Below are 24,951 nucleotides of genomic sequence, written 5' to 3'. Positions count from 1 at the left end.
GCTCCGTTCTCCCGTTATGCCCTCCAGTACCTTTGCTCTGTAAGTTATAGTAGGCGGTGTCTGCACTTGTCCTGTGGGCGTCTCCTTCTCCTAGGCTGCAGCGCTGGCCAATCGCAGCGCACAGCTCACAGCCGCATGGGGCGCCCTGACGTCATTCTGGAGCGCCCCGGGAGCCGCACGGACTGTAAGTATACCGCTACCCCGCTCCCCACTACTACTATGGCAACCAGGACTTTAATAGCGTCCTGGCTGCCATAGTAACACTGAAAGCATTTTGAAGACGGATCCATCTTCAAATGCTTTCAGTACATTTGCGTTTTTCCGGATACGGCGTGTAATTCCGGCAAGTGGAGTACACGCCGGCTCCGGACAACGCAAGTGTGAAAGAGGCCTTACATCTCTGCTGTTTCTGAGTTCATTGTTTATGTGGGAGGTTTTATCAGTGATTGATAGCATTAGCTGTGTAAGGCCTCATGCACATGGGTCCTCATCTGTGATGCGGGTGGCACGCGGCCGGTGCCCTGCGGACCCGCTGTTTGTGGGCCGCAATATGGTGTGCATGAGGCCTAAGTGTGTATAGAGGGATAGCTGTCAGTCACTGATAACACCTCCTCATAAACAATGAAATCAGAAATGGCAAAGATTTAAACGGATAAATGGATTAAGTTTTACTGAATCTTTTCCCAAATCTATATATCAGTCTGCTCAGCTCCTCCTGCTCTATATAATGGCACCTGTAGAATTCTTGGTGACATGGTAAGAACATGCGCATTTTATTCGGTTGGACATGCACCTTTACAAAACTTTGATGTACATGTAAAAAGAAAAGTCCCAATATACATAGCATAAGGGGAAATAAAAAATCTGTTCTTCTCTTACAAATGGTCGTTTAGAGAGAAATAAAAAAATTAATATATAGCAGTAACCTAATCATTCCCTAAAACCTAATCATTCCCTGATATATGCTTAATACAGAAAGCACAAAGGATTCAGGCTACAAGCTTCTATAATGCAGATGTACTTTACTTTCACGCATTCTCTAATCTTTTCTTCTATAACCTTTAGGAGTGCACAGATGGATATGAGTGGGATACAGAAAGACAGCATTGTAAAGGTACTGTATAGTTATCCCTATAGTGTGTATATGATATTAAAAGGGGTATTCTAGTTGTTACAAGTTATTCCCTATCCACAGGCGGGGAGCACAGCACTGCTGCTCCATGTATCTGTACTGGAGTTCCGGAGATAAGTCAAGTACAGAATCCAGCTATTTTTGGAACTCCCATAGAGATGAATGGAGCTGCAGTACGCATGCCCGACCTGCTTCTCTGTTCATTTGGGTAGGGCGAAGGGGGTCTGAGGAGTATAGGGTCCCAGTTCTTGTGATTGGTGGTTCTCCCGGAGGTAGAAGACCCATCAATCTGATAATAGTTACATTGGTTCAAGTGTTTCACTTTGCATCTTTTACAGATATTAATGAGTGCTTGACTATTCCTGATGCCTGCAAAGGTGAAATGAAATGTATTAATCATTATGGAGGTTACTTGTGCCTCCCTCGCTCTGCCTCTGTGATTAGTGACACCAATACAGACCAAGGGACTGCCGGAGAACCAAACACAGGTGTTGGAATTGATCCAAGAAGCAACCCATGTCCAAATGGTTACCAACCAGACCCTCAAGGATTAGGTACCTGTGTAGGTAAGTAAAGTGTAACTGCCAAGCATAATAGCCTTAAAGTATAACTGTCATATATATATATTTTTTTTTTTTTGAGTATTGGATTGTGGTGATTAATATCTCCTTGGTGGCCCTATTTATACTTTTCACTGTGTATTTAATTACTCCTTAATTCCACAGTTTTGTTCCCTGCACTGCCTACTTTTACCTGTGCTTAAAATAGGGTTGCTAGGCAGGTCCGTCTGTCTGTTGAAGGACGGAGGAGGACGCAGAAGCAGGCTGCGTGCAAGGTCAGATTACTGACTGCCAGGGACTGTAAGTAAATGATTAGAGCCAGGTCCTCCCCAGCAGCTGATAACAGTGCCTGGGCTGAGTGCACTTCTCCCTGTCCCTGCACTTGGCAGACGCTCCCTCACTCAGCAGAGCTGGAGAATGTAGAGTTGAACCAGCGCAGACCAGGGAAGGGAGATCTGCCGTCTGCTCAGTGTATAAATGAAAGCAACATGTGGTATGAGGACCCCTTTGTGCTGCAGGAGATTAACCCTTTAGGGGGAGGGCTCTGGTTATTGACACTTTTGGGGGACTATTGTTACTGGCTAGTGAGGGCAGACGGGATTAGCCTCAGGGTGAGGGCAGTGGCGGCCATCTTAACTGAATAGTGAAATTGCAGTTTTATGCAGACTGGTTGCTAAGGGCTGAATCTTATTAAATATGGGGTAAGTCAGTCTAATAGTAACTGATTCTGGAATATCATGTTATTAGTAACTACATATAGGAAAATTGAAATTAGGGTCTAAGTGTGACAGTTATCCTTTAAAGATGGATTCTAGGTGTGGTGATTTTTATAGTTTAATGTCATCACTAGAGATGAGTGAACCGAAACTGATGAAGTGGAATTCGATCTGAATTTCAGGAATTATTCGATTTGCACCGAATCTGGATTTCCTTACACTTTTGCCAAAATGGCTGCTGCACGTGTGAGGACATGGAGCAAGGAACTCTGGGAATGAGGGATCACCCACAATGCCATGCATGCAGCCAATCAGCAGCCAGCCAGCCCTGTGATGTCACAGCCCTATAAATAGCCTCAGCCATCTTGCATTCTGCCATTTTCCAGTTTACTTAGTGCAGGGAGAGACGTTAGCAGGCACTAGGGACAGTGCTAAGAAAGACTTCAAAGCTTATATTTTGCTCAATAGAAGTTCAGGTCAAAGAGCATTAGAAGTGAAGGGAGATGATAGGGAGGACTTATTATAGTATTGAAGCAGAACAGGGTTCAGTAGGGAAGGTTACAGCCTGGGTAATAGGAACAATCCTATTACACATTTCTGCACTGATTGCGAATCCAAATTGCTATTATACAGCTCTGTAATTCCAGCAAACCATTCTTATTGGGATGCAAGTGCTGTTTGATACAGCAATTAACAGGGTTTATTACAAGGAAATATATACGTCTTATTTGCCCTTGTGCGGTGCAGTTATATGTTCAAAGGCATGTTTTGGCTTCTATTAGTGGGAAAAAAAGGTCTTATTAGTCATTGTGTGGTGAAGTGCTATAATTACAACCCTTTTCGACATGTATTAGTGGCATAAAACAATATATATTTTATTTGGCGTTCAGTGGTGCAGTTATATGTTCTAAAGCCCTTTTTGGCGTGTATTAGTGGCAAAAAATATATATATTTTATTTGGCGTTCAGAGGTGCAGTTATATGTTCTAAAGCCCTTTGTGGCATGTATAAGTGGAAAAAAGGAAGGGCCTATTTGGCGTTCAGCAGGTACAGTTATATGTTCTAATGCCTTTTGTGGCGTGTATAAGTGGAAAAAAATAAGGGCCTATTTGCCGTTCAGTGGTGCAGTTATATGTTCTAAAGCCCTTTTTGGCTGGTATTGGTGGCACAAAAAAAAATTATTTGCCATTGTGTGGTGAAGTGAGAAAATTATAGCCCTTTCTGGCGTGTATTAGTGGCAAATAAAAAAAAAATATTTGCCGTTCAGCGGTGCAGTTATACGCTCTAAAGCCCTTTTGTATTAGTGGCAAAAAAATATATATTATTTGCCGTTCAGCGGGGTAGGTATATGTTCTAAAGCCTTTTGAGGCCTGTATAAGTGGAAAAAAAGGGCCTGTTTGCTGTTCAGTGGTGCAGTTATATGTTCTAAAGCCCTTTTTGGCATGTATTAGTTGCAAAAAAATATATATTATTTGCCTTTCATCGGTGTATATCTTCTACAGCCTTTTGTGGCATATATAAGTGGGGGAAAAAAGTGTTTATGATGATAGCAGAAGAAAAAAAGTACCGCGGCACTCACCACTGGTCACAAAGTTGCTGTTTGCAGTTGTATTTTTCAGATACACATCGTGGACGCACTTAATTGTAACCAGTGACGTGCATGAGATGGGGGTATTTCTAGCCCCCTCCTCCTTCATGTCACAGGAGGCTTGACAAAGCGCAACACAGCGCGAAACAGCTGTAGCCTGTCCATTCACCTGTGTCCTGTCTGCGTCCACGATGTGTATCTGAAAAATAAAACTGCAAACAGCAACTTTGTGACCAGTGGTGAGTGCCGCGGTACTTTTTTCTTCTGCTATCATCATAACTACTATACCACCGACAGAGCACCACCGTGAAGGTTCGGGATCCAAGTGTTTTATGTGCTCCAGTGACTGCATGGGTGTATGTAGCAGTGCCGGTTGCATTCTTTTCTCTCACTCCCTGGGAAAAAAGTGTTTATTAGCCGTTGTGTGGTGAAGTGAGAAAATTGCAGACTTTTTTGGGGTATTTTAATTTCCTTTTAAATTATTTTTTTGATCTAACAGTATGTCAGAGAAGTGCCAGGCCCTTCACAGGGGCGTGGCAGAGGCCTAAATGTTTCTGGCGCAGGCACAGATCACAGCAGAGTAAGGGGGCATGGCAGCAGGAGTCACAGCGAGAGGCCTGAGCTCCTGGTGTCATCTAGTGGTCGTGTCTTGACCTGCAACCCAGCGTTTCATGAATGGTTGACTCGGTCATGCACTTCATCCCAAGTGACACTCCCAGCCAAGAGTCGATGGGTTCGTCAGACACAACACTTAGTTGGCATGGCCAGGGAGCAGGTCATGTGCCCTCGCCTGTCCTCAACCTGCCTCTGTCCTTTTCTGTTCCCTCAGCCAGAGAAGTATTATATGCTGTGGGCTCAGCTCCACTATACAGTGAGGACAAGCTACTAGAGGACAGTCAGCAGCTACTGGCCAGCCAAGATATGGAGGAGACATCCGCCGCTTCCTCCACTAGGCGGGAAAGTAGTGTGGGAGCTGGTGTGAGCGGTGAGGCTCCTGACCCAGAGACCGTTGAGGAGGACATCAGTGACGTGAAGATGGTACTCGATGATGATGATGTAGCTGATTGCACTTGGGAGCTGTGAGAATTAGGGGCTTCATCATCATCGTGAGAAGAGGATGACAGCTTGCCCATGAGGCAGTGGCAGAACCAGCAAGTCGCTAGCGTGGCTGGGAGTCATTAGGGCGGCAGCAGTGGGAGGTCGGGAGCCAAACGTGCCCTGGGTAGACCACACGCTTCGCAGGAGCCTACCTGCCTGGAAAGTAGTGGTGCACGGGTTCACGGAAGCAGTGGCGCTAGCAGTCAGTCAGTGCGTAGTTTTGGGGCTAAAATCACCTACTTGGCTGTGTGGCAGTTTTTTGTTAAGCCGCCGGAGAAGGTGAACATGGCCATATGTAGAATCTGTGGGCAGAAGGTGAACCGTGGCCAGGGTGCCAATGTTGGCCCCACGGCCCTGCGTCAACATATGCAGCATCACCATAAAGTGGCCTGGGAGAACTGTGGCTCCAATGTGGTGGTCCAGCCTGCCACAGCAACTGCTGCATCATCCAGTGGCACGCACCCGGTTTAAGGCACTCAAGGCTCCACCACCTCAGCCAAGGGAGCTGTCTGTGGTCTCCTGATGCTGCTGCCATCTCCACACTATGTCACCTTGCCACTCTGTGGTCTCCTGATTCTGCTGCCACCTCCACACTATGTCACCTTGCCACTCTGTAGTCTAATGATGCTGCTGCTACTTGTGCCACCCTGTGGCCTCCTCCTGATGCTGCTGCCGCCATCTCCACACTCTGTCATTGTGCCGCTCTGTGAGCTCCTGATGCTGCCGCCACCTTCACACTGTCATTGTGCTATCCTGTGGCCTCCTCCTGATGCTGCTGCTGCCAGCACCTCCACACTCTATCATTGTGCCGCTCTGTGGCCTACTGATGCTGCCGCCACCTCCACACTGTCATTGTGCCAGTGACGTACAGTACAGACCAAAAGTTTGGACACACCTTCTCATTCAAAGAGTTTTCTTTATTTTGATGACTATGAAAATTGTAGATTCACACTGAAGGCATCAAAACTATGAATTAACACATGTGGAATTATATACATAACATAAAAGTGTGAAACAACTGAAAATATGTCATATTCTAGGTTCTTCTAAGTAGCCACCTTTTGCTTTGATTACTGCTTTGCACACTCTTGGAATTCTCTTTATGAGCTTCAAGAGGTCGTCACCTGAAATGGTCTTCCAACAGTCTTGAAGGAGTTCCCAGGGATGCTTAGCACTTGTTGGCCCTTTTGCCTTCACTCTGGGACAAAAATGCTTTGTTATGTGGGACAAAAATGCTTTGTTATGTGGGACAAAAATGCTTTGTTATGTAAAACTGAAACAAACAACTATATTTGGTATTTTCATGTCCATGACAACCTGCTCTATAAAAATACTACATGATCTAACCTGTCAGATGAATGTTGTAAATAACAAAAAATAAAAATGGTGCCAAAAAAGCTATTTCTTGTTACCTTGCCTCACAAAAAGTGTAATATAGAGCAACCAAACATCATATGTACCCTAAAATAGTACCAACAAAACTGCTACCTTACCCCGTAGTTTCCAAAATGGGGTCACTTTTTGGAGTTTCTACTCTAGGGGTGCATCAGGGGGGCTTCAAATGGGACATGGTGTCGAAAAACCAGTCCTGCAAAATCTACCTTCCAAAAACCGCATGGCATTCCTTTCGTTCTACGCTTTGCCGCGTGCCCGTACAGAAGTTTACGACCACATGTGGGGTGTTTCTGTAAACTACTGAATCAGGGCCATAAATATTGAGTTTGACTGTTAACCCTTGCTTTGTAACTGGAAAAAATGGATTCAAATGGAAAATCTGTCAAAAAAGTGAAATTTTATCTTTATTTTCCATTAATTCTTGTGGAACACCTAAAGGGTAACCAAAGTTTGTAAAACCAGTTTTGAATACCTTGAGGGGTGTAGTTTGTAAAATGGGGTCATTTTGGGGTGGTTTCTATTATGTAAGCCTCACAAAGTGACTTCAGACCTGAACTGGTCCTGAAAAAGTGGGTTTTAGAAATTTTCAGAAAAATTTCAAGATTTGCTTCTAAACTTCTAAGCCTTCTAACATCGCCAAAAAATAAAATGGCATTCACAAAATGATCCAAACATGAAGTAGACATATGGGGAATGTAAAGTAATAACTATTTTTGGAGGTATTACTATCTATTATAAAAGTAGAGAAATTGAAATTTGGAAATTTGCTAATTTTTCCCAATTTTTGGTACATTTAAAATTTTCTTTATAAATAAACATTTATTTTTGGACTCAATTTTACCACTGTCATGAAGTACAATACGTGACGAGAAAACAATCTCAGAATGGCCTGGATAAGTAAAAGTGTTTTAAAGTTATCACCACATCAAAGGACACATCAGATTTGCAAAAAATGGCCTGGTCTCTAAGGGGAAAAATGGCAGGGTCCTGAAGGGGTTAAGGACCTTTGTATCAAGGTGAGTGATTTATTAGCCTCCGGCAGCCTCACCTTATTTTAAGGACAGATAAGATATCTGTTGCCTCACTTATGTGTAGAAGATAAAGACTTGGACTACCTCTACTGAGACTGAAGCAAGGCAAAGAGCTGAATATCAGTGAGTACACAACTACCCACTATAGCCTGAGACGTAACTACATGTACAGCCTGTTACTGGGATTCATCACATCCAACTTGCATGTTTATAAGAGACTGTTTTATAACTGGATGCAAACTGTTGTCAAGATCCTGGTTACAGTAAAGTTCTTAGTTGGATTCAAACCTGCCTCATTCTTCTATCTCAATACTACCACCACTCTCATAATTTTGCACCATCAAGGTGCTGGCGTCACATCATTACCTAGGTCAGGGGCCCAGCCGCAGAAGCACTCAGAAACCCAATCACCATTAAGGGCACCTCGATCACCACCTGGCCAGTGTCCCCTGTAATAGAGTGTGCCCTGGAGAATCCAGTGCTGTTCTCCCCTTCACTGCACTGCTGGCCCAGGGAGGCACTTGCTAACCGTGAGTACCCGATAAACTGTTGTAGCTTTCGGCCCACTGTGAACCTCACGTGTTCTCCCCTGGGGACCGGCTCGTTGCAGATCCACTCCTGTTTTTTGGGCATTAGCAATACTGATGGATTACTGACCAAATGCTTACTGAGTGAAGGCGGATGCTCAACAGACAGGATCCCTTTTTTGGGGGGATATTGCTCTGATGGATCAGAGGAAGGGCAAAATAATCAATGACGTCAACACAAACTTACTGCTGACACCCTCTCCACTCTGTCAAGGGGGCTCTACTTGTATAAGCGTTTAATAGAACATGTTCTGTAGACTTCTATGTGGAATCAGCTGACAACGATGTAAAAGGAGTGCGCTTCTTCTTGACGCCAACATCAACCTGTAAGGCTGAGTTCATACTTAAGTTATTTGGTCAGTTTTGGCCCCGTGACTGCCCAAATAAGTGAAGTGTGCAGTGATTCTAAGAGCGATGCCTGTCATACTGACTCACAGTATAATTTCACTACCACAGCAAACTCCCTATGCGTGTTTCTGCAAGGCACAATGTTCTACACCACTATAAAGGCTCTCTGCAGCCAGGAATTTTTCTTCTTTTTTTTTTTACGCAATTCGCTGCGAATAAATTCGGATTAAACCGAATCTTTTTGAAAAATTCGTCAAACTGGCGGAATTGAATTTTTGAAAAATTCGCTCATTTCTAGTCATCACCAAATTTGTATAAACTGTATTTTCCTTTTCAGTCCGTTTTAGAGGCTTTTAGGCTATATTTACATAGTGCTTTCCATTTGTGGCTTTTGCTCAGATGTGCAACTTTTTGACACATGTGACACACAGATCTATATAGGTCACTTTTGCCTGCCAATAAAATACCGTATGAAAATAATGCAACTGACAGAAACAAAGAGAGGGGACTAGGCAGATATTTTTGATTGAGCTTTATTTTGTTTTGCCTAGAATATATGTGAATATGTGTGAGGGGAAATAGGCAGTGGCAGTCACCATATAGCGGTATAAATACACGATGCCAGGTGAAGGTACTGTGTTTCTTTTTTTCCCCAGATGTAAATGAGTGTGAATATGAAATGGATGACTGTCTTCCCAGCCAAGAATGTGTAAATATACAAGGTGGTTTCCATTGTAAGTGTCCGGATGGCTACAGGAAGATCGGAAATGAGTGTGTAGGTGAGAATAAGACTGTGCTGTGTACACTCCTTTCATAGTAGAGCTATAGACACTACTCAGTCTACTATACCACTAAACCTCCACACTAGATTAAACCTCTTCAGATTATTGCCCCTTATAGTATAATTACTAACTATGGCGTTTAAGAGAACATATTGCGAAGGTGGCCATTTTAGTCAAGTAAACTCCATATTACAGAGGTTGACCTAAGTAGGGGACTAGAGTCCTCCTTCCTCATAGAGCCTTCTATGTGGATGTTCTATTGCCAAGTATTACCCTATACACCATGGCATTTTTCAATCTGCAATCTAATGCTCCTTGTGTTCAACTCTCTCTTAGCTTCTAGGACTAAAGTTGAACTTGGCAAATCTAATTGGCCATGAGTACTTCATATGACTTTTCACTGGCCTGCAAAGGCTGAAAAAACATTGTCATTTTTCAGAGAACATAATACGGAAAATTGGAAAAGGGGTGGTATGGGAAGATATCTGTGATATGTGAGCGTAAATACCATCACTGCACTTGGAAAGAGAAATACAACCCAGGTCCTCGCTGCTTCTATCCTCATCGAAGTATCGTAGACCAGACAACTGTACAATCCAAACTAGATTTTTAGTTACTCAGAAGTGGGGTACATTTTTGGCTACACTTTCAGCAATATCATTACAGATAAATAACATTCCTCACAGATATTACACATTTCAGAGAGGCAAACCTTTTCTTGTATTGATACCAAATAATAATGCAACAAATAATGATCATTTTTACTTATTTTCTGTGTCATTCCAGACATTGATGAATGCAGATATAGATACTGTCAGCATCGCTGTGTTAACTCTCCTGGATCTTTCACCTGCCAGTGTGAGGTTGGATTCCAGCTGGCATCCAACAACCGCTCATGTGTAGGTAAGGCCGGCAGGCGGGTTTTGAACCTGTTTTAGATTGAAAAAATAAATAATATATTTGATTTGGACACTTTAACTGAAGGCCTTGCAATTCAGGTGGGAGATGCAAGACCCACTTACAATGTCACTCTGCAGGTGAGTTCACACTTCAGTTATTTGATCAGTTATTTCCATCAGTTATTGTGAGCAAAACCCGTAATGAAGCCTATTCAGAGATCAGGCATAAAGGAAAGATCTGCAGCTTTTCTGTGTTTTTGACCCAGATCTGGTTTTGGCTCACAATAACTGATGGACATAACTGACCAAATAACTGAAGTGGGAATTCAACCTAAGATGGTTTTAATTGAGTTGGAGCATTGTATAGCTGGTCACTGATCTGTATACTGTATATATACTTTACATATATTTACCACTATTCAAGGCAGTTCTCTGTGACACCACTGTCCCTGATAAGGACAGACCAGAAAAGTCATCAGATATCTCAGCATGCATTTATCATAATTAATTTACGCTATACATTATAATTAAAAAATGTTTTATAAATGTCTCCTTTAAATTGAGTATTATCTACCTCAAAATGCCATAATTAACCCCTTCCCGACCAGCGCTGTATGGCACTGGGCAAGACTTTAACGACGAACGACACCACAGCCACCAGGTGCCTGCTGTTTTAAACAAATGACACCCGGGACTAATGTATGTGATTGACGATAATGTTGATCACATACATTTAACCCCTCAAACATCCACGCCATCTGGGAGTGCAAAAACCCGGAAGCATGTGCTTCTGGGTGTGCACCGACTTCCCCTAGTGGGGATTGGGTGGGCCGGATGGAATGTGCGGCAGCCTCATTGCTCCTCAATGATTCGAGGCTACTATATATATGTCCCTAATGAGCCCCTGCCTGTGGCAGGGCTCCATAGAAACATAATGTAATCCTCATAGACTCCATTGCTAATGCATTGGGTCTATCAGAGAAGCAATCTGATGATTGCTTGTTATAGTTCCCTATGGGAGATATAAAAATCATTATCCAACTTTCCACAAAATTAAAATTCCCCCAAAAATGACATATATATATATATATATATATATATATATAAAAAATAAACATCATGGGTAGGGACGAGCGAATCGACTTGAGATGAAACATCCAAAGTCGATTTGCATAAAACTTTGTTAGAATACTGTAGCTCCGTACAGTACTAGAATGCATTGGCTCCTATGAACCGAAGTTATTACTTCACGAAGTCTTGCAGGACTTTTGGTAATAACTTCAGAAATTAATTTCTACTGTTAAAAACCTTTTACCGAACTCAGTTTTGGTTCCAAGTACCAATGGGGGGTCCGAAATGAGGGCTGTTAGCCAAACCTTAATAGTCTAGAGCTGTAATCATAATTCTCTTGGCTGTTATTGTAATCTGTCCACAGATTCTGTCATCAGATATCTCCCCTAACAACTTAGCAGAGATTCTATTATGGGAGAGAACAGCTAGTTTTTTTCTACAATACTACATTATTGTGCAATGCTTGGTGTTAACCCTTTGGGGTATGTGTACCTCAGGTTGAAAACCACTGATCTAGAGTAGAGGTCACTTTCTGCAGCTGCTCTTCACTCTCATTAATAGAGGGGTGTCTGAGAGGGGAGCTGTCCTATATGACGTCCATAAACATTAAAAAGCCTGCTGGGTTGTGAACTGATGTTAAAATAGCGTTACAGAAAGTAATAGTAGCATACCTTCCAACTTTGTAAGCGAACAAAGAGGGACACATTGTGCGGCACACGAAGGGCGCTGCATCATATTTTTTCTGCACTAGGCCACGCCTCTAACTCTGCCCAAAACATAACTATACACCTAATACCATCCAATCCCTTTAATGCCCCAGATAGTAGTTATTCCCCTTCATGCCACCGCACAGTATTTATCCTCACATTGTGCGTCCTTCGACAATTATACCCAGCTGTGCCCCCAGTAATATGCCCAGGTATGTGCCCCCAGTAATATGCCTACATTGTGCCCCCAGTAATATGCCCCAGATCGTGTCCCTGACAGAATGTAAAAAAATTTAACAAACACCACATACTTATCCTGTTCCTAGCGGTATCAGCGGGACATCGGCTGTTCAAGTCTGTGTAGGAGGCGGAGCCAAGGCTGACAGTCAGCCGGCCCCGCCCCCCCAAACAGACAAGAGATGTGGAGAGCTGGCAGGTATGATGAAGCAGGAAGCTACTGTCTCTCCTATGGACGCAGGGACAGCTGCCAGAAAGTGGACATAGCTCCCCGGTACCGGGACAGCGGGACAGCCACTGAAATCCGGGACTGTCCTGCTGGATCCGGGATGGTTGGAAGGTATGTAGTAGTAATAATTCAGAAATCAACTGAAGTCCAGCCATAGCTTGAGTAATGAAAAGTGAACATAGGGGAATATTTTGGACTTGAATATGGGCAGCAGAGGAAGGTTTTACTCTGTGACACAGACAGTCATCATTATAGGCCTCAGGAAGGTTCTATTAAAGGAAGGTTGTGAAATCCTGGGGATATTTAGGGTGCATTCACACGACGTATGTATTTTGCGGTCTGCAAAATGCAAATCCGCAAAAAATACTGATGACGTCCATGTTACATCCGTGTTGCATTCGTTTTTTGTGTGGATCCATTGTAACAATGCATATTATTGTTCACATATGGACAAGAATAGGATGTGTTCTATCTTTTTGGTGGGAATACGGAATGGACATACGGATACGGACAGCACAAGGTCCATTCCATTGAAATGAATCGGTCCGCATCTGATCCCCAAAAAATGGGAATCGGATCTGGACCAAAAATACGGTCATGTGAATGGGGCCTTAAGAATTATAAAATGTCATATTGTTTACTGTTCCCTCTGTTATTGGAATGTACAGTAACATGCTAATAACATGGAAACCATAACTTCTCACCTACAGATGTCAACGAGTGTTCTATGGGTGCACCATGCCAACAGCGTTGCTATAACACCTATGGCACCTTTCTTTGCCGCTGTAATCAGGGCTTTGAGTTGGACAATGATGGGTATACCTGCAATGGTACGTAATACAGTTTTAGGTGGTATATAACACCATTTGGGATAGCTTCCAATATGTATCATTTACTGTATTTTACCACTGTATGAGGGTTATTTCTTCACATAATGTAAATGGCTGCTCATGAATCTTAATTAGGCTTCCTCCCCCAATCCAGTCTTATTAATAGAAATCATTTAACCGCTTCCATGCGTCTAAATAACAGAAAATGTGATGGATCAAAGCAGTTAATATTCCCAATAAAAATATTCTACAGTTTTCAAACCAGTACCTGGATCTGAATACTTTTCTAATTGCATGTAATTAAAAATGTATTCTAGCTACTCAGTTATTTAATGAAATGTATCTGTATAGCGCCACCTGCTGTATTCTCTTTTTCTAATCTCTCTGTCCTGCTCACTGAGCTGGAAGCACATACTCAGTTCCATCCTTCAACTGCCTCCATCTGCAGTTGAAAGGACACACCTCTCCGTAGAAATAAAATGTTTGCATATACTCTTATATAGGTAACTAGTCGTTTTCCCAATATAATATCTATTACAGGGACATAGTATAACAGACCACAAAGTTGGTTCTACAATTAATAAAGTCATGAACAGTTCATATTCCCTAAAAAGTTATCTAGAGCATGTGTTGTAACAAAATAGGAAAAATGTCCACATTTGAAATTCCCCTGAGGTATCATTCTATCCAACCATGTAGTGATAGATTTTTTATATAGGGTGTGATTTCTTCTAATTGTTATGATAGGTTTTTCTTTGGTAAGTGACTGTAAGACTTCATGCATGAAGCCGTTGCCAGGCCGTTCCCTGCTGTCCAGCTGCCGCAGACCAGCCAGATGCAATCTACTTGAATGGGTCCGTGATCCGTCCACACCACAAAAAAATAGAACGTTCAATGTTTTTGCTGTGCGGAGGCACGAAGAGAAACCCCAAGGAAGCTCTCTGTAGTGCTTTTGTGGGATTCCGTGCCTCTCTTCTGCATCACACCTTCCGGATTGCAGACCTATTTAAGTTAATGGGTCTGCATCCGTGATTCGTTGCACAAACGACCAGAGCTACTTTGTGTGGACCCACAGTTTGAGGGCCACAATACTGGCACGGCCGGGCAACGGCCGTGTGCATGAGGCCTAAGGTAGTGTCACTTTGCAGAATCTGGCAGTTATTATTATCGCTGTTCTAATGACTGATACCATGGGGCTGTGCTAAAAAGAAAATACAGCCCGATTTTCACCAGTTTTCCTTTTAGTTTTTAATACACTGCCACAAAGCAGCATAGATTAATCAAATCTTCTAGCCTTCTGCAGAAGTTTCTAGATAACCTCTCTCCCATAGACATAAACGTAAAGATTGAGCCCTTTGTTCAAAAACATTCATATCACTATTGATGCTTCTAAAACTGATAAATGATCCATAGGGGGTCAACCTTCTAACACTGTGTAGGTGGAAGCTGTCAAAATGTAACAATGAATTTGTTGCAGTTGGCTTCCTATAACTCGCTGTTGTAATCTGACCCTCTTTTATAAGGCAGAGCATTATAGGAAACCCACTGCAACAAAGTCATTGTAAGATTTTGACAGCTTCCACCGGAACAGTTTTAAAAGATCCATCCCCTATGGCCAATTTCATATAGTCTTTCATATAGTCATATATATATATATATATATATATATATATATATATATAATCTTATGTGTTTCCAGTGCTTCGGTATTTTCCCATAATCTGTCCTTACTGGCATTTGTGAGCAAATGAGACTGAAGTACGCTGATCATTTCCAGAATGAAAGTTACAATCTTAAAACTATTTTCTTTATTTCAAATCTTTGTAAACCCATGTTCTGTTTTGCATTAATAATTCATTGTGTCAATTTTACACTAGACATTGATGAGTGCAGTTACTCCAGCTATTTGTGCCAGTATCAATGTGTGAATGAGCCTGGACGCTTCTCCTGCATTTGTCCTGATGGATACCGGTTGTTGGGCACTCGGCTTTGTCAAGGTGAGGCCAGTTATTGCAGAATTCAGAATTATCTCAGAAAATACAAGTGCATGATATTTCACGATACAAATGATTTTTCATTTGCAATGGGATATGGAGGGGACATCTTTAGTGATGGGAAGACAATGACATCACTAATAATGATAGGAGTAATAATATATATGATCAGTTTGTTAAAGGGTTGTCCCAAAATGACAACTTATTGGCTATCCACAGGACAGGTGATAAGGGTGTGATCGGTGTCCCTTATAAATCCACTGCAAATGATAAATTCCCTCCCCAGTAATTTTTGTGTATATTGAGTTATATCATGACAGCATCTAGTGTATAGATTTTAAAGGGGCTGTGAAATCCATATACTGTATATTGATGACCTATTATCAGGTCATCAATATCTGATCAGTGGAGTCCGACACCCAGGACCCCCTCCAAGCAGCTGTTTGAAGAGGAGGCAGAACTTCATGTGAGTGCTGCTTCCTGTTCATTACACTACACGTCGTCTCCTATGGAGCGATAGCGTAGTGTAATTGCAAGTACTGGCTCCATTCAAGTGAATTACACTGCACAGACGAAATTTTCAAGACTATGTGGAGTGTCGGACCCCTGCTGATCAGATTTTGATTACCTATCCTGATGATAGGTCATATATATATATATATATATGGCCTGCAAACCCCCTTAAAGGTTTGATACCATTTGATAGGATAGGTTGTTATTATCAAATTAGTGAAGTTCCAACATCCAGCATTTTTACTGATCAGCTGTTTGTGGCAGCCACCGTTCTGAAAATACAGTGTTTGCAGCCAGAACACCACACTTCAGGACTGCAGCTTAGCTCCAAGTCTATGTACTGTGGTGGTGTTTCTGATCGGTAGGGGTACCGGGTGTCAGACTTCCTGCAATATAAATATACTTGATCCTTTATTTCAACAGAAGGTGTGTTGCCAAAGGTAAGTTGTAGTGAAAAGGTTCTCTTGACTGGTCTGAGCATACATGTTTGTGGGGGAGTCAGAGGAGATATCTGTCAACTGAATAAATGTAAACACCATCAATATATACAGGCTTACCATGCCTACTGTAATAACGTCCAAATCTGATGTCACGGCTGGTGGTGGGGGAAACCGCCAGCCGTGCGGTGCCAGGAGATGGTAGGGTTACCCCTTGGCCGGGACCACAGAGTTAGGGAGCAGGTAACCTCCTATTGCGTCCCTAACGCTGACCCTGTCTCCTGTCAGTATGAGCCGACCTTGGTGGTAGGAGGGCTCATACGCCGGAACCTAAGAGTCCCTGCAAGCCCTCAAGTCGGCCCTGAACTAGGGGACAGAGTAAGACGACCTGCTCCTCCTAGACACGGAGGAGCAGGAGTCTCAACGGCCAAGCAACACAGGGGATACAAAAACAGCTATGGCAGTGGCAGTCAAATGGAACCAACTCATCACTCACCTGCCACAGGCAACAGAACCAGGAACCCATGTGCAGGTGCTGTAAGTACAAGACAACAACGGACACAGCACACACCAGACATCACACAGGAACCCTGGACCATAGCTGCAATAACACAAAACCCCACACACACCTAGATAACACCGTGTAACAAAGGTTTTAAACTTATGACCGGAAGGGTGGCCCTTACAAGAGGGATGGAATCCACAGGAGGCTGCTTCAGCCAAGCATGACTGAAAGCAACCTACTGAGCTGTGCTCCAGACACAGGCTTTATAGGGCAAAGTGGCCACACCCACCGGTCAACCACACCCAGTGACACAACTCACACACTGGGAAGGAAGTTAACCCTTCCAGCACACAGAAGGGAAAACACACATACAGGGGAAGTGACCAACCTGATCACCCTGTGGCTGTTGCCGCTGGCAACGACATGGGTGGCAGCCGTCCTGGGAGACAGCCCGAAGGCCGAGACACTGCCACCACATGTACATAATACCAAACGTTGCCACGGGCAGCCACAGTGAAAGGACGATGTCCGTGCGCACCAAACAACAACAAGTGCACACCAGACATACAAACAAAGTGCATCCACACACGCACACAACTCCCCGGGAACCGCACACATAGCTGTTGTCCGCGGCAACCGCACTGAGGCCAACTACAATATGCCTCAGCTGCGGTTGAAACAACAACCACAACCGCGGGCCACTGTATGCGGCTCCCAAAGAGTCACGACCATAACCGTGGCCGTGACATCTGAGTTTTGGGAAATAAAGGTCCATTCTCAGTTTTTTCTTGGGAGCTAAAACAAACCTGATGACATAGAATATTTCTAGGGTACTTTTTCTCTGTCTTCCATGCATTCATGTGTAGAATTACACAGCACGGCTGTATCTTCTTAGTATTTTTGTTTTGTCTGGTGAGGCAGAACAGCCATGTGTCATGTGATTTTTATCTGAACCGCCAATCTAAGAGGATTCCTATCTGTATGATGATCTGCTAAACACATGGCATAGCAAATAGCATTTTCCATCAGGATTTGTGTCAGGATTATGGGGCACATTTATTAAGACCAGCGTTTTAGATGGCGGTCTTAATAAGACCTATAGCTGGCGGTGGATCACCGAAGTTATGTAGAGGCACTTCGGCATATCCTTTGCCGATTCTAAATGTAAGACAGCTTCCTAACTGTCTTACATTTAGACCATTTTCTACACTTAAACCAGAGACAGGCCCGCAACGCTCACTTTTTTAGAATTGGCATGGGTGGGGAAGAAGTCGCAGATTCCGCTGCACCATGGTGGCATATATATGGTTAGAAGCGACCACCCATTTGTTTTCTAGTTGTACATAAAACAGGACCATTAAAGGGGTATTCCGGTTTTGCAATTTTCAGAATCAATTGACAGGAAACAACACTTTATCACTTACTAGTAGTGATTGTTTGCCATGTTGATTCCCTGTTCGGTTTTCTCCCATACTACAAAGACGTACTGATAGGGAACTTAGATTGTGAGCCCCATCGGGGAAAGTGTAATGCTGATGTTTGTAAAGTGGTGTGAAATATGTCAGCGCTATATAAGTGCATAAAATAAATAAATAAAAAATAAATACATTGGAAGGAGAGTGGAGGCACATTAGAGGGCAGAGTGGCATTTGGAACAGACTAGTGCCACATTGGGGTCAGAGTGACATTTTGGGCAGGGTGGTGGCACATTTGATGGCAGAGTGGTATTTGGGTCAGAGTAGTTGCACATAGGAGGTAGTGATTATTGTTGTATTTTTCTATACAAAAATGTGTTTGATTAGGGCTTCCAGACATAACTGCTTGGGGATCCACAAATGCCAAGTCCTCCCCTGCCTGCACTGCATAGCCTACTACTGTCATTAACTGTTGTAGGCTGGTTATTGTAGCAAGTGGTCTGTCCAGCAGAGGTATCCTCCAGTGTTACTCACTGCTCTGTAACCTGTGCCCAGTTAGTGCTGCGCACAGCTTCCTCCAGGAGTAGAGACTATCTGTATACATAGCAGCAGGCAGAGCGAGCAGGTCAGGACCTTTACCCTGGGGTCTCAGTACTGCCAGGTCTGGGTTGAACTCAAGTAACAGGAGGTGATAATGATGAGGACTTCCTGACCAGCACTGTGCCTGGATATACACTCTACCTCCTCTTTGTTTCTGTCCCAACTGCTGAACCCCCCTCCTAGATTGTTCTAGAAAATGAATCAGATTGAGAATTAAAAATACATGTTCCTGATCAACACCCTGTGTAAATGTGCCACAGATATTATATAAAATAACGGAATATAACTAGCAATGAGCATGTACTAGAAACATAACAGAAATGCACAAATAGCTAGGAAATATTCTTATGAATGTTTCTGTAAAGCCTTCATCTTCGGGTGGGCCAGTATGCTTTCAAATGTCAGGGCCGAATTTCTGTCCCAGTCCACCCTTGGTACCATACATTTAAAGGAAATGTGACACCAAAATTTGTATCTGCCAGTTAAAACCAGATAGTAGGAGACATCCTTTTTCCTAATCTGTTTTTATTTTCTGGGGCTTGCCATCTTGCCTGAGCTATTCTTAATAGCATTTACACAACATTAAAAAATTGCAAAAAATTGCTTTACGGTAGCCCCATGGACCACAGATACAATGGACAGGAGGGGACCCTACTGACTTACATGCCCTGTGACGTGTGCAGAAGTCATTGTACATGGAAGGATAGATACGCTTTGATGATCACCGATTGTGAATGGTGGATCCTGCCTTATCTATACACAGAGATGATATAATTTCAGGCAGGATTAGAATAAGTTAACTGCAGTAAAGTAATCTGTACAAACCAAGAAGTGGCGCCAATTATTAGACATAGTGGCCAGTGCTAAAACTGCTGGATTTTTGGTTTTAGTTTAAATAGAAAAAGTGCCCTGAAAAATAATATCATCAAAAATTATTTAAAAATATGTTAAACAAAAGAAAGTGATTTAAACAGCAGGTAATTTTAAAACAGAGGTGGAACAAGCATTTTGACACCACATGTATTTTGTAGAATTTAATGAGCAGGGGACTGTGCAAAATAAAAATTTAAACTTCCCCACAGATATACAGATATGGCATTTCTGTTCCCAAAATGTTGCACTCATCTTGTGCCACCCTGAGACACACCACGCCCCTTAAATCGTGAGGGTTCTGCTGGACAAAGAAATGCCATAAATGTGAATGTAAATTGATGTTTAGAAGGGAAAGAACACCTTATGGCTTTTGCAGGGCAGATTTTGTTGGATTGGTTTACAGGCACCATGTTGCATTCAAACTGCTTCTGGGGTACCAGTACAGCTATTTTCTGACAATCATAATTTTTTTTTATATTTCTCTGGATGGAGCTATGTGAGGGTTTTTTTTTTTGCAGGATGAGCTGCCATTATCATTGGTACTATATTGCTATATTGCGGTACATCAGCCTTTTTGATCACTTTTTAGGAAGCAGGATAAAGAAAAAGACAGCAATTCTGTGATTGCGTTTTGGGTTTTGTTGTTGTGGCGTGCACTTTGTGGACAAAATGACATGTTAACTTTATTCTGATGATCACTACAATTACAGAGATACCAATTTAATATTGTTTTTTTACCAGAACAATTCCAGTGAAATCTGTCCTCTAAACGCCAAATGGAGCTCCTTAACTTTTGAGCCCTGTGGTGTACCCATATGTGATATTGCAGTATTTAGGAGAAAATGGGTCATGTGATGCAAGGAGAGCAGGTCACCTCTGTGGCCAGCTATTGGTTGCAGCAGTCACATGCTCCGTTACAATAGGATGTAGACATCAGCACACCATGAAAGTTTCACCATGAAATACTGTATAAATAGATTTACTTTGTAATTTGACAAAAAAAGCAAATATTACTGTTAGCGATGCTCTCTGCTGAATTGCAGCTGTGAAGCCATAGAAACTGAACCCAGTGGTGGAAACCAGATAAGTATGATCGCCACCATGGGTCGGTCACTCTATGAGGTCTGATATAATCTTGACTAACCCATTAATATTTATTGACAGAGTGTCAAAGTTTAAATTTTGGATACAGAACTAAAAGATGACGTTCTACCTACTTGCAGCCACCACTAGAGAGAACTTAGGAAATTATTGCATATAGCCAATAGTGATGAGCGGCATTGGCAATATTCGAATTTGCGATATTTTGCCCATTTTTGGCCACATTTTCGCCATAAATTAGCAAATTCAAGATCTCCAGTCATTATTTACTTGATTGAGAAAATCAAATATTTGCCATACAAATTCGCGATTAGAATATTCGCGATCAACACTATTCACAAATACGAATATATAGCACTATACTCTAAATATTCGCAAAGTCTCAAAGTGGGAATATTCGCGATTCGAATATTCGCTCTCAACACTAATAGCCAATGAAAAACTAAATAGTTCAATATGTAGTAAGCTCCTTTTCTTAATTTGTTGGTAGTTTCTTAGCATATCTGGACTTGCTGTTAAATTACACATTTCTTTTTAAATTTCATGCATATCTATGTTAGGGTTGATCTGGCAAATACGGAATACAGTGAAACCACAATTCAGCAAAGAGGATGGCTAACAATAGTATTTTCTTTTTTGTCAAATTACAGAGTAAAAAAACTATTTATACAGTGTTTCATAGCTTCTAAAATAGTGAATGTTTATTTCTGGAGATGCAGATCCACACACATGAGAACAAGAAACCTCTAAGGGCTCTTTCACACCTGCGTTCTTGTCTTCCGGCATAGAGTTCCGTCGTCGGGGCTCTATGCCGGAAGAATCCTGATCAGTTTTATCCTAATGCATTCTGAATGGAGTGAAATCCATTCAGGATGTCTTCAGTTCCGGAATGGAAAGTTTTTTGGCCTGGAGAAAATACCGCAGCATGCTACGCTTTTTTGCTCCGGCCAAAAATCCTGAAGACTTGCCGCAAGGCCGGATCCGGAATTAATGCTCATTGAAAGGCATTGATCCTGATCCGGCCTTAAGCTAAACGTCGTTTCGGCGCATTGCCGGATCCGACGTTTAGCTTTTTTAGAGTGGTTACCATGGCTGCCGGGACGCTAAAGTCCTGGCAGCCATGGTAAAGTGTAGCGGGAAGCGGGGGAGCAGCATACTTACCGTCCGTGCGGCTCCCGGGGCGCTCCAGAGTGACGTCAGGGCGCCCCACGTGCATGGATGACGTGATCGCATGGCACGTCATCCATGCGCATGGGGCGCTTTGACGTCACTCTGGAGCGCCCCGGGAGCCACGCGGACTGTAAGTATACCGCTCCCCCGCTCCTACTATGGCAACCAGAACTTAGCGTCCTGGCTGCCATAGTAACACAAAGCATTTTGAAGATGGATCTGTCTTCAAATGCTTTCAGTACACTTGCGTTTTTCCGGATCCGGCGTGTAATTCCGGCAAGTGGAGTACACGCCGGATCCGGACAATGCAAGTGTGAAAGAGGCCTAAGAGTTAATTTGCTGTCACATCACACTACTAAAAATAACAAGTTCACTTAGTAGTAAGTAGTGTTGATCGAGCACCAAAGTGCTCGGGTACTCTGGTGCTGTCCCAGGCCATGGAGAGTGTTGCCCTGCCTCTGTTTGAATTGCTGTGTGTTCCCCTCGGCTCCCCTCCTCGGTTGCCCAAAGAACTACGTACTCTGCCACCAGCATTGTCAACTGGAAATTTTTGGAGCAATTTTTCCACAAGTACCTTCTGGTATTGCACCATTTTGCTAGTCCTCTCCATCACAGGAATGAGAGATGAGAAGTTCTCTTTGTAGCAGGGGTCGAGAAGGGTGAACAACCAGTAATTGGCCAAAATGCGTATAACGCGAGGGTCAGGGGAAAGGCAGCATAACATAAAGTCAGCCATGTGTGCCAGAGTCCCAACAGACAAGACTTCACTGTCCTCATCAGAAGAATGACTCTCAATCTTCTCATCCTCTTCGGCCACGCTGAACAGATGGAATAAACCTGCTATAGGTACTACTCTCTGTAGCGGAGGCAACCGTCTCCTGCTCCTCCTCATCATCATCATCCAATTTGCGCTGAGAAGACGAACTGAGGGTGGTCTCGATATCACCCTGTATACTGTCTTCCCCCACTTGCACCTCTTCTACATGCAAAGCGTCCGCCTTTATTGTGAGCAGTGAGCATTTCAGTAGGCACAGAAGTAGGATGGTTACGCTGATAATAGGGGCATCGCCGCTTACCATCCATGCCCACTCATCGCTTGTGAAGAGCGGAAGCTGACTGGAAAGGCGACGACCATGTTGCAGCTGGTATTCCACTACTGCCCTCTGCTGTTCACAAAGCCTGGCCAACATGTGGAACGTGGAGTTCCAGCGCATGCTCACGTCGCACAACAGTCGGTGAGCTGGCAACTGCAAGTGCTGCTGCAGAATTGCCAGACCGGCGGCAGCTGTAGATGACTTTGGGAAATCGGCACACATGCTGCACACCTTCCCTAATAGCTCAGGCAAATTAGGGTAGGTTTTGAGAAACGGCTGAACCACTAAGTTGAACACGTGGGCTAGGCATGGTATGGGTGCGAGGTTGCCGAGCTCCAAAGCCGCCACCAAGTTAAGGCCATTATCAGACACAACCATGCCTGGTTGTAGGTTGAGTGGCGAGAGCCACAGCTCAGTCTGGTCCCTTATACCCTGCCACAGCTCTGCGGCAGTGTGCCGTTTGTCACCTAAGCAAATTCGTTTCAGCGCGGCCTGTTGCCGCTTCCCCACTGCAGTGCTACATTGCTTCCAGCTATTTACTGACGGCTGACTGGTGCTGCAAGATGAGAATTCAGAGGTGGAAGTGGAGGAGGAGAAGGGGGGGTTGCAGCCACTAATGTAGGTGGTGGCAGAAATCCTGATGGAAGTAGGACCCGCAATCCTTGGCGTTGGTAGCACCTGTGCCATCCCAGGGTACGACTCAATCCCGGCCTCCACAACGTTCACCCAGTGTGCTGTCAGGGAAATGTAGCATCCCTGGCCAAAAGCACTTGTCCATGTGTCAGTTGTTAAGTGGACCTTCCCAATAACTGCGTTGGTCAGGGAACGGGTGATGTTACGGGACACATGCTGGTGTAAGGCGGGGACGGCACACCAGGAAAAATAGTGGCGGCTGGGGACTGAGTAACAAGAGATGGCCACCGCCATCAGGCTGCGGAAAGCCTCAGTGTCCACAAGCTTAAATGGCAACATTTCAGGGCCAGCAATTTGGAAAGGTGCGCATTTAGTGCTATGGCCTGTGGGTGGGTGGCTGGGCATTTGCGCTTTCGTTTAAAGGCCCTGGGGTATGGACATCTGTACGCTTCGCTGGGACACAGAAGTGGATGTCCTAGATTATGGTGCTTGTGAAAGTCTAGGTGCAGGGCGGGTGGCATCCGGGCCTGCATCTTGGACAGGGGATTGGCCAGCATGTAACACAGGGGAAGAGGAGGCAGTGGTGTGACCTGCAGACACTGATTGTGGACCCAGGCGTTCGGCCCACCTATTAGGGTGCTTTGATGCCATGTGGCGGATCATGCTGGTGGTGGTGAGGTTGCTAGTGTTCATGCCCCTGCTCATTTTGGTATGGCACAGGTTACAAATGATAATTCTTTTATCGTCCGCACTTTCCTCAAAAAAGAGCCAGACTGTGGAGCACCTACCCCTTGGCAAGGGAGATTGCCGCAAGGGTGTGCTTCGGGGAACAGTTATGGGCCTGTTTGGTGTGGCCGTCTTCTCCGTTTTTGCCACCCCACTGCCTCTTCCAGCCTGTTGCAGTGCTGCGGATCCCTCCCCTCCTGTACTGCTGTCCTCGCTTAGCTTGCCACCTTCCCAGGTTGGGTCAGTGATTTTATCATCCACCACCTCCTCTTCTACTTTCTCACTCTGGTCATCCTTCTGACTTGTTGACCTAACAAGAACCTCACTTATTGACAACTGTGTCTCATCCTCTTCATGAACCTCTTGAGACGCTAATTGCCGTTGACCTATTGGCAACTGTGTCTCATCATCTACCTCATGAAACACTAATTGCCGTTACCCACCATCATCTTTTTCTGACTGTGGATGCTCAAGAATTTGGGAATCAGTGCACAAGAGAGCTTGGTGAGAAAGCCAAATGAAGGAATGGCGATGAAAAGATCCTCTCGGAATATCAGAGTTTGGGATCACTTGCCAAGACTCTCCATGGTGGGAGGAAGGAGGATCAGGGTGAGGATTCTGTTGACCAGACTCTTGGCTACTGAGACTGGACTTTGTGGAAGACAGGATGGTGCTTAACCG

At 43.8% G+C, this 24,951-nt stretch overlaps 1 protein-coding gene across 1 annotated transcript in view; it reads left to right on the top strand.

Annotated features, from left to right (window-relative positions):
* The window catches only part of EFEMP2 (EGF containing fibulin extracellular matrix protein 2), a 77,070-nt gene that overhangs the window by 18,992 nt on the left and 33,127 nt on the right, over positions 1-24,951 (top strand). Inside the window, exons 3-8 of the mRNA XM_044269972.1 lie at positions 1,066-1,114; positions 1,471-1,698; positions 9,111-9,233; positions 10,023-10,139; positions 13,090-13,209; positions 15,087-15,206. Coding sequence (XP_044125907.1) covers positions 1,066-1,114; positions 1,471-1,698; positions 9,111-9,233; positions 10,023-10,139; positions 13,090-13,209; positions 15,087-15,206 — 757 coding nt within the window. The remainder of the gene's footprint in view (positions 1-1,065; positions 1,115-1,470; positions 1,699-9,110; positions 9,234-10,022; positions 10,140-13,089; positions 13,210-15,086; positions 15,207-24,951) is intronic.

Source organism: Bufo gargarizans, chromosome 10 (assembly GCF_014858855.1).
Source record: "Bufo gargarizans isolate SCDJY-AF-19 chromosome 10, ASM1485885v1, whole genome shotgun sequence".
In the NCBI taxonomy this organism is placed as follows: domain Eukaryota; kingdom Metazoa; phylum Chordata; class Amphibia; order Anura; family Bufonidae; genus Bufo; species Bufo gargarizans.
The sequence above is the reverse complement of the archived record's forward strand: the minus strand, read 5'-3'. Positions and strand labels throughout refer to the sequence as shown.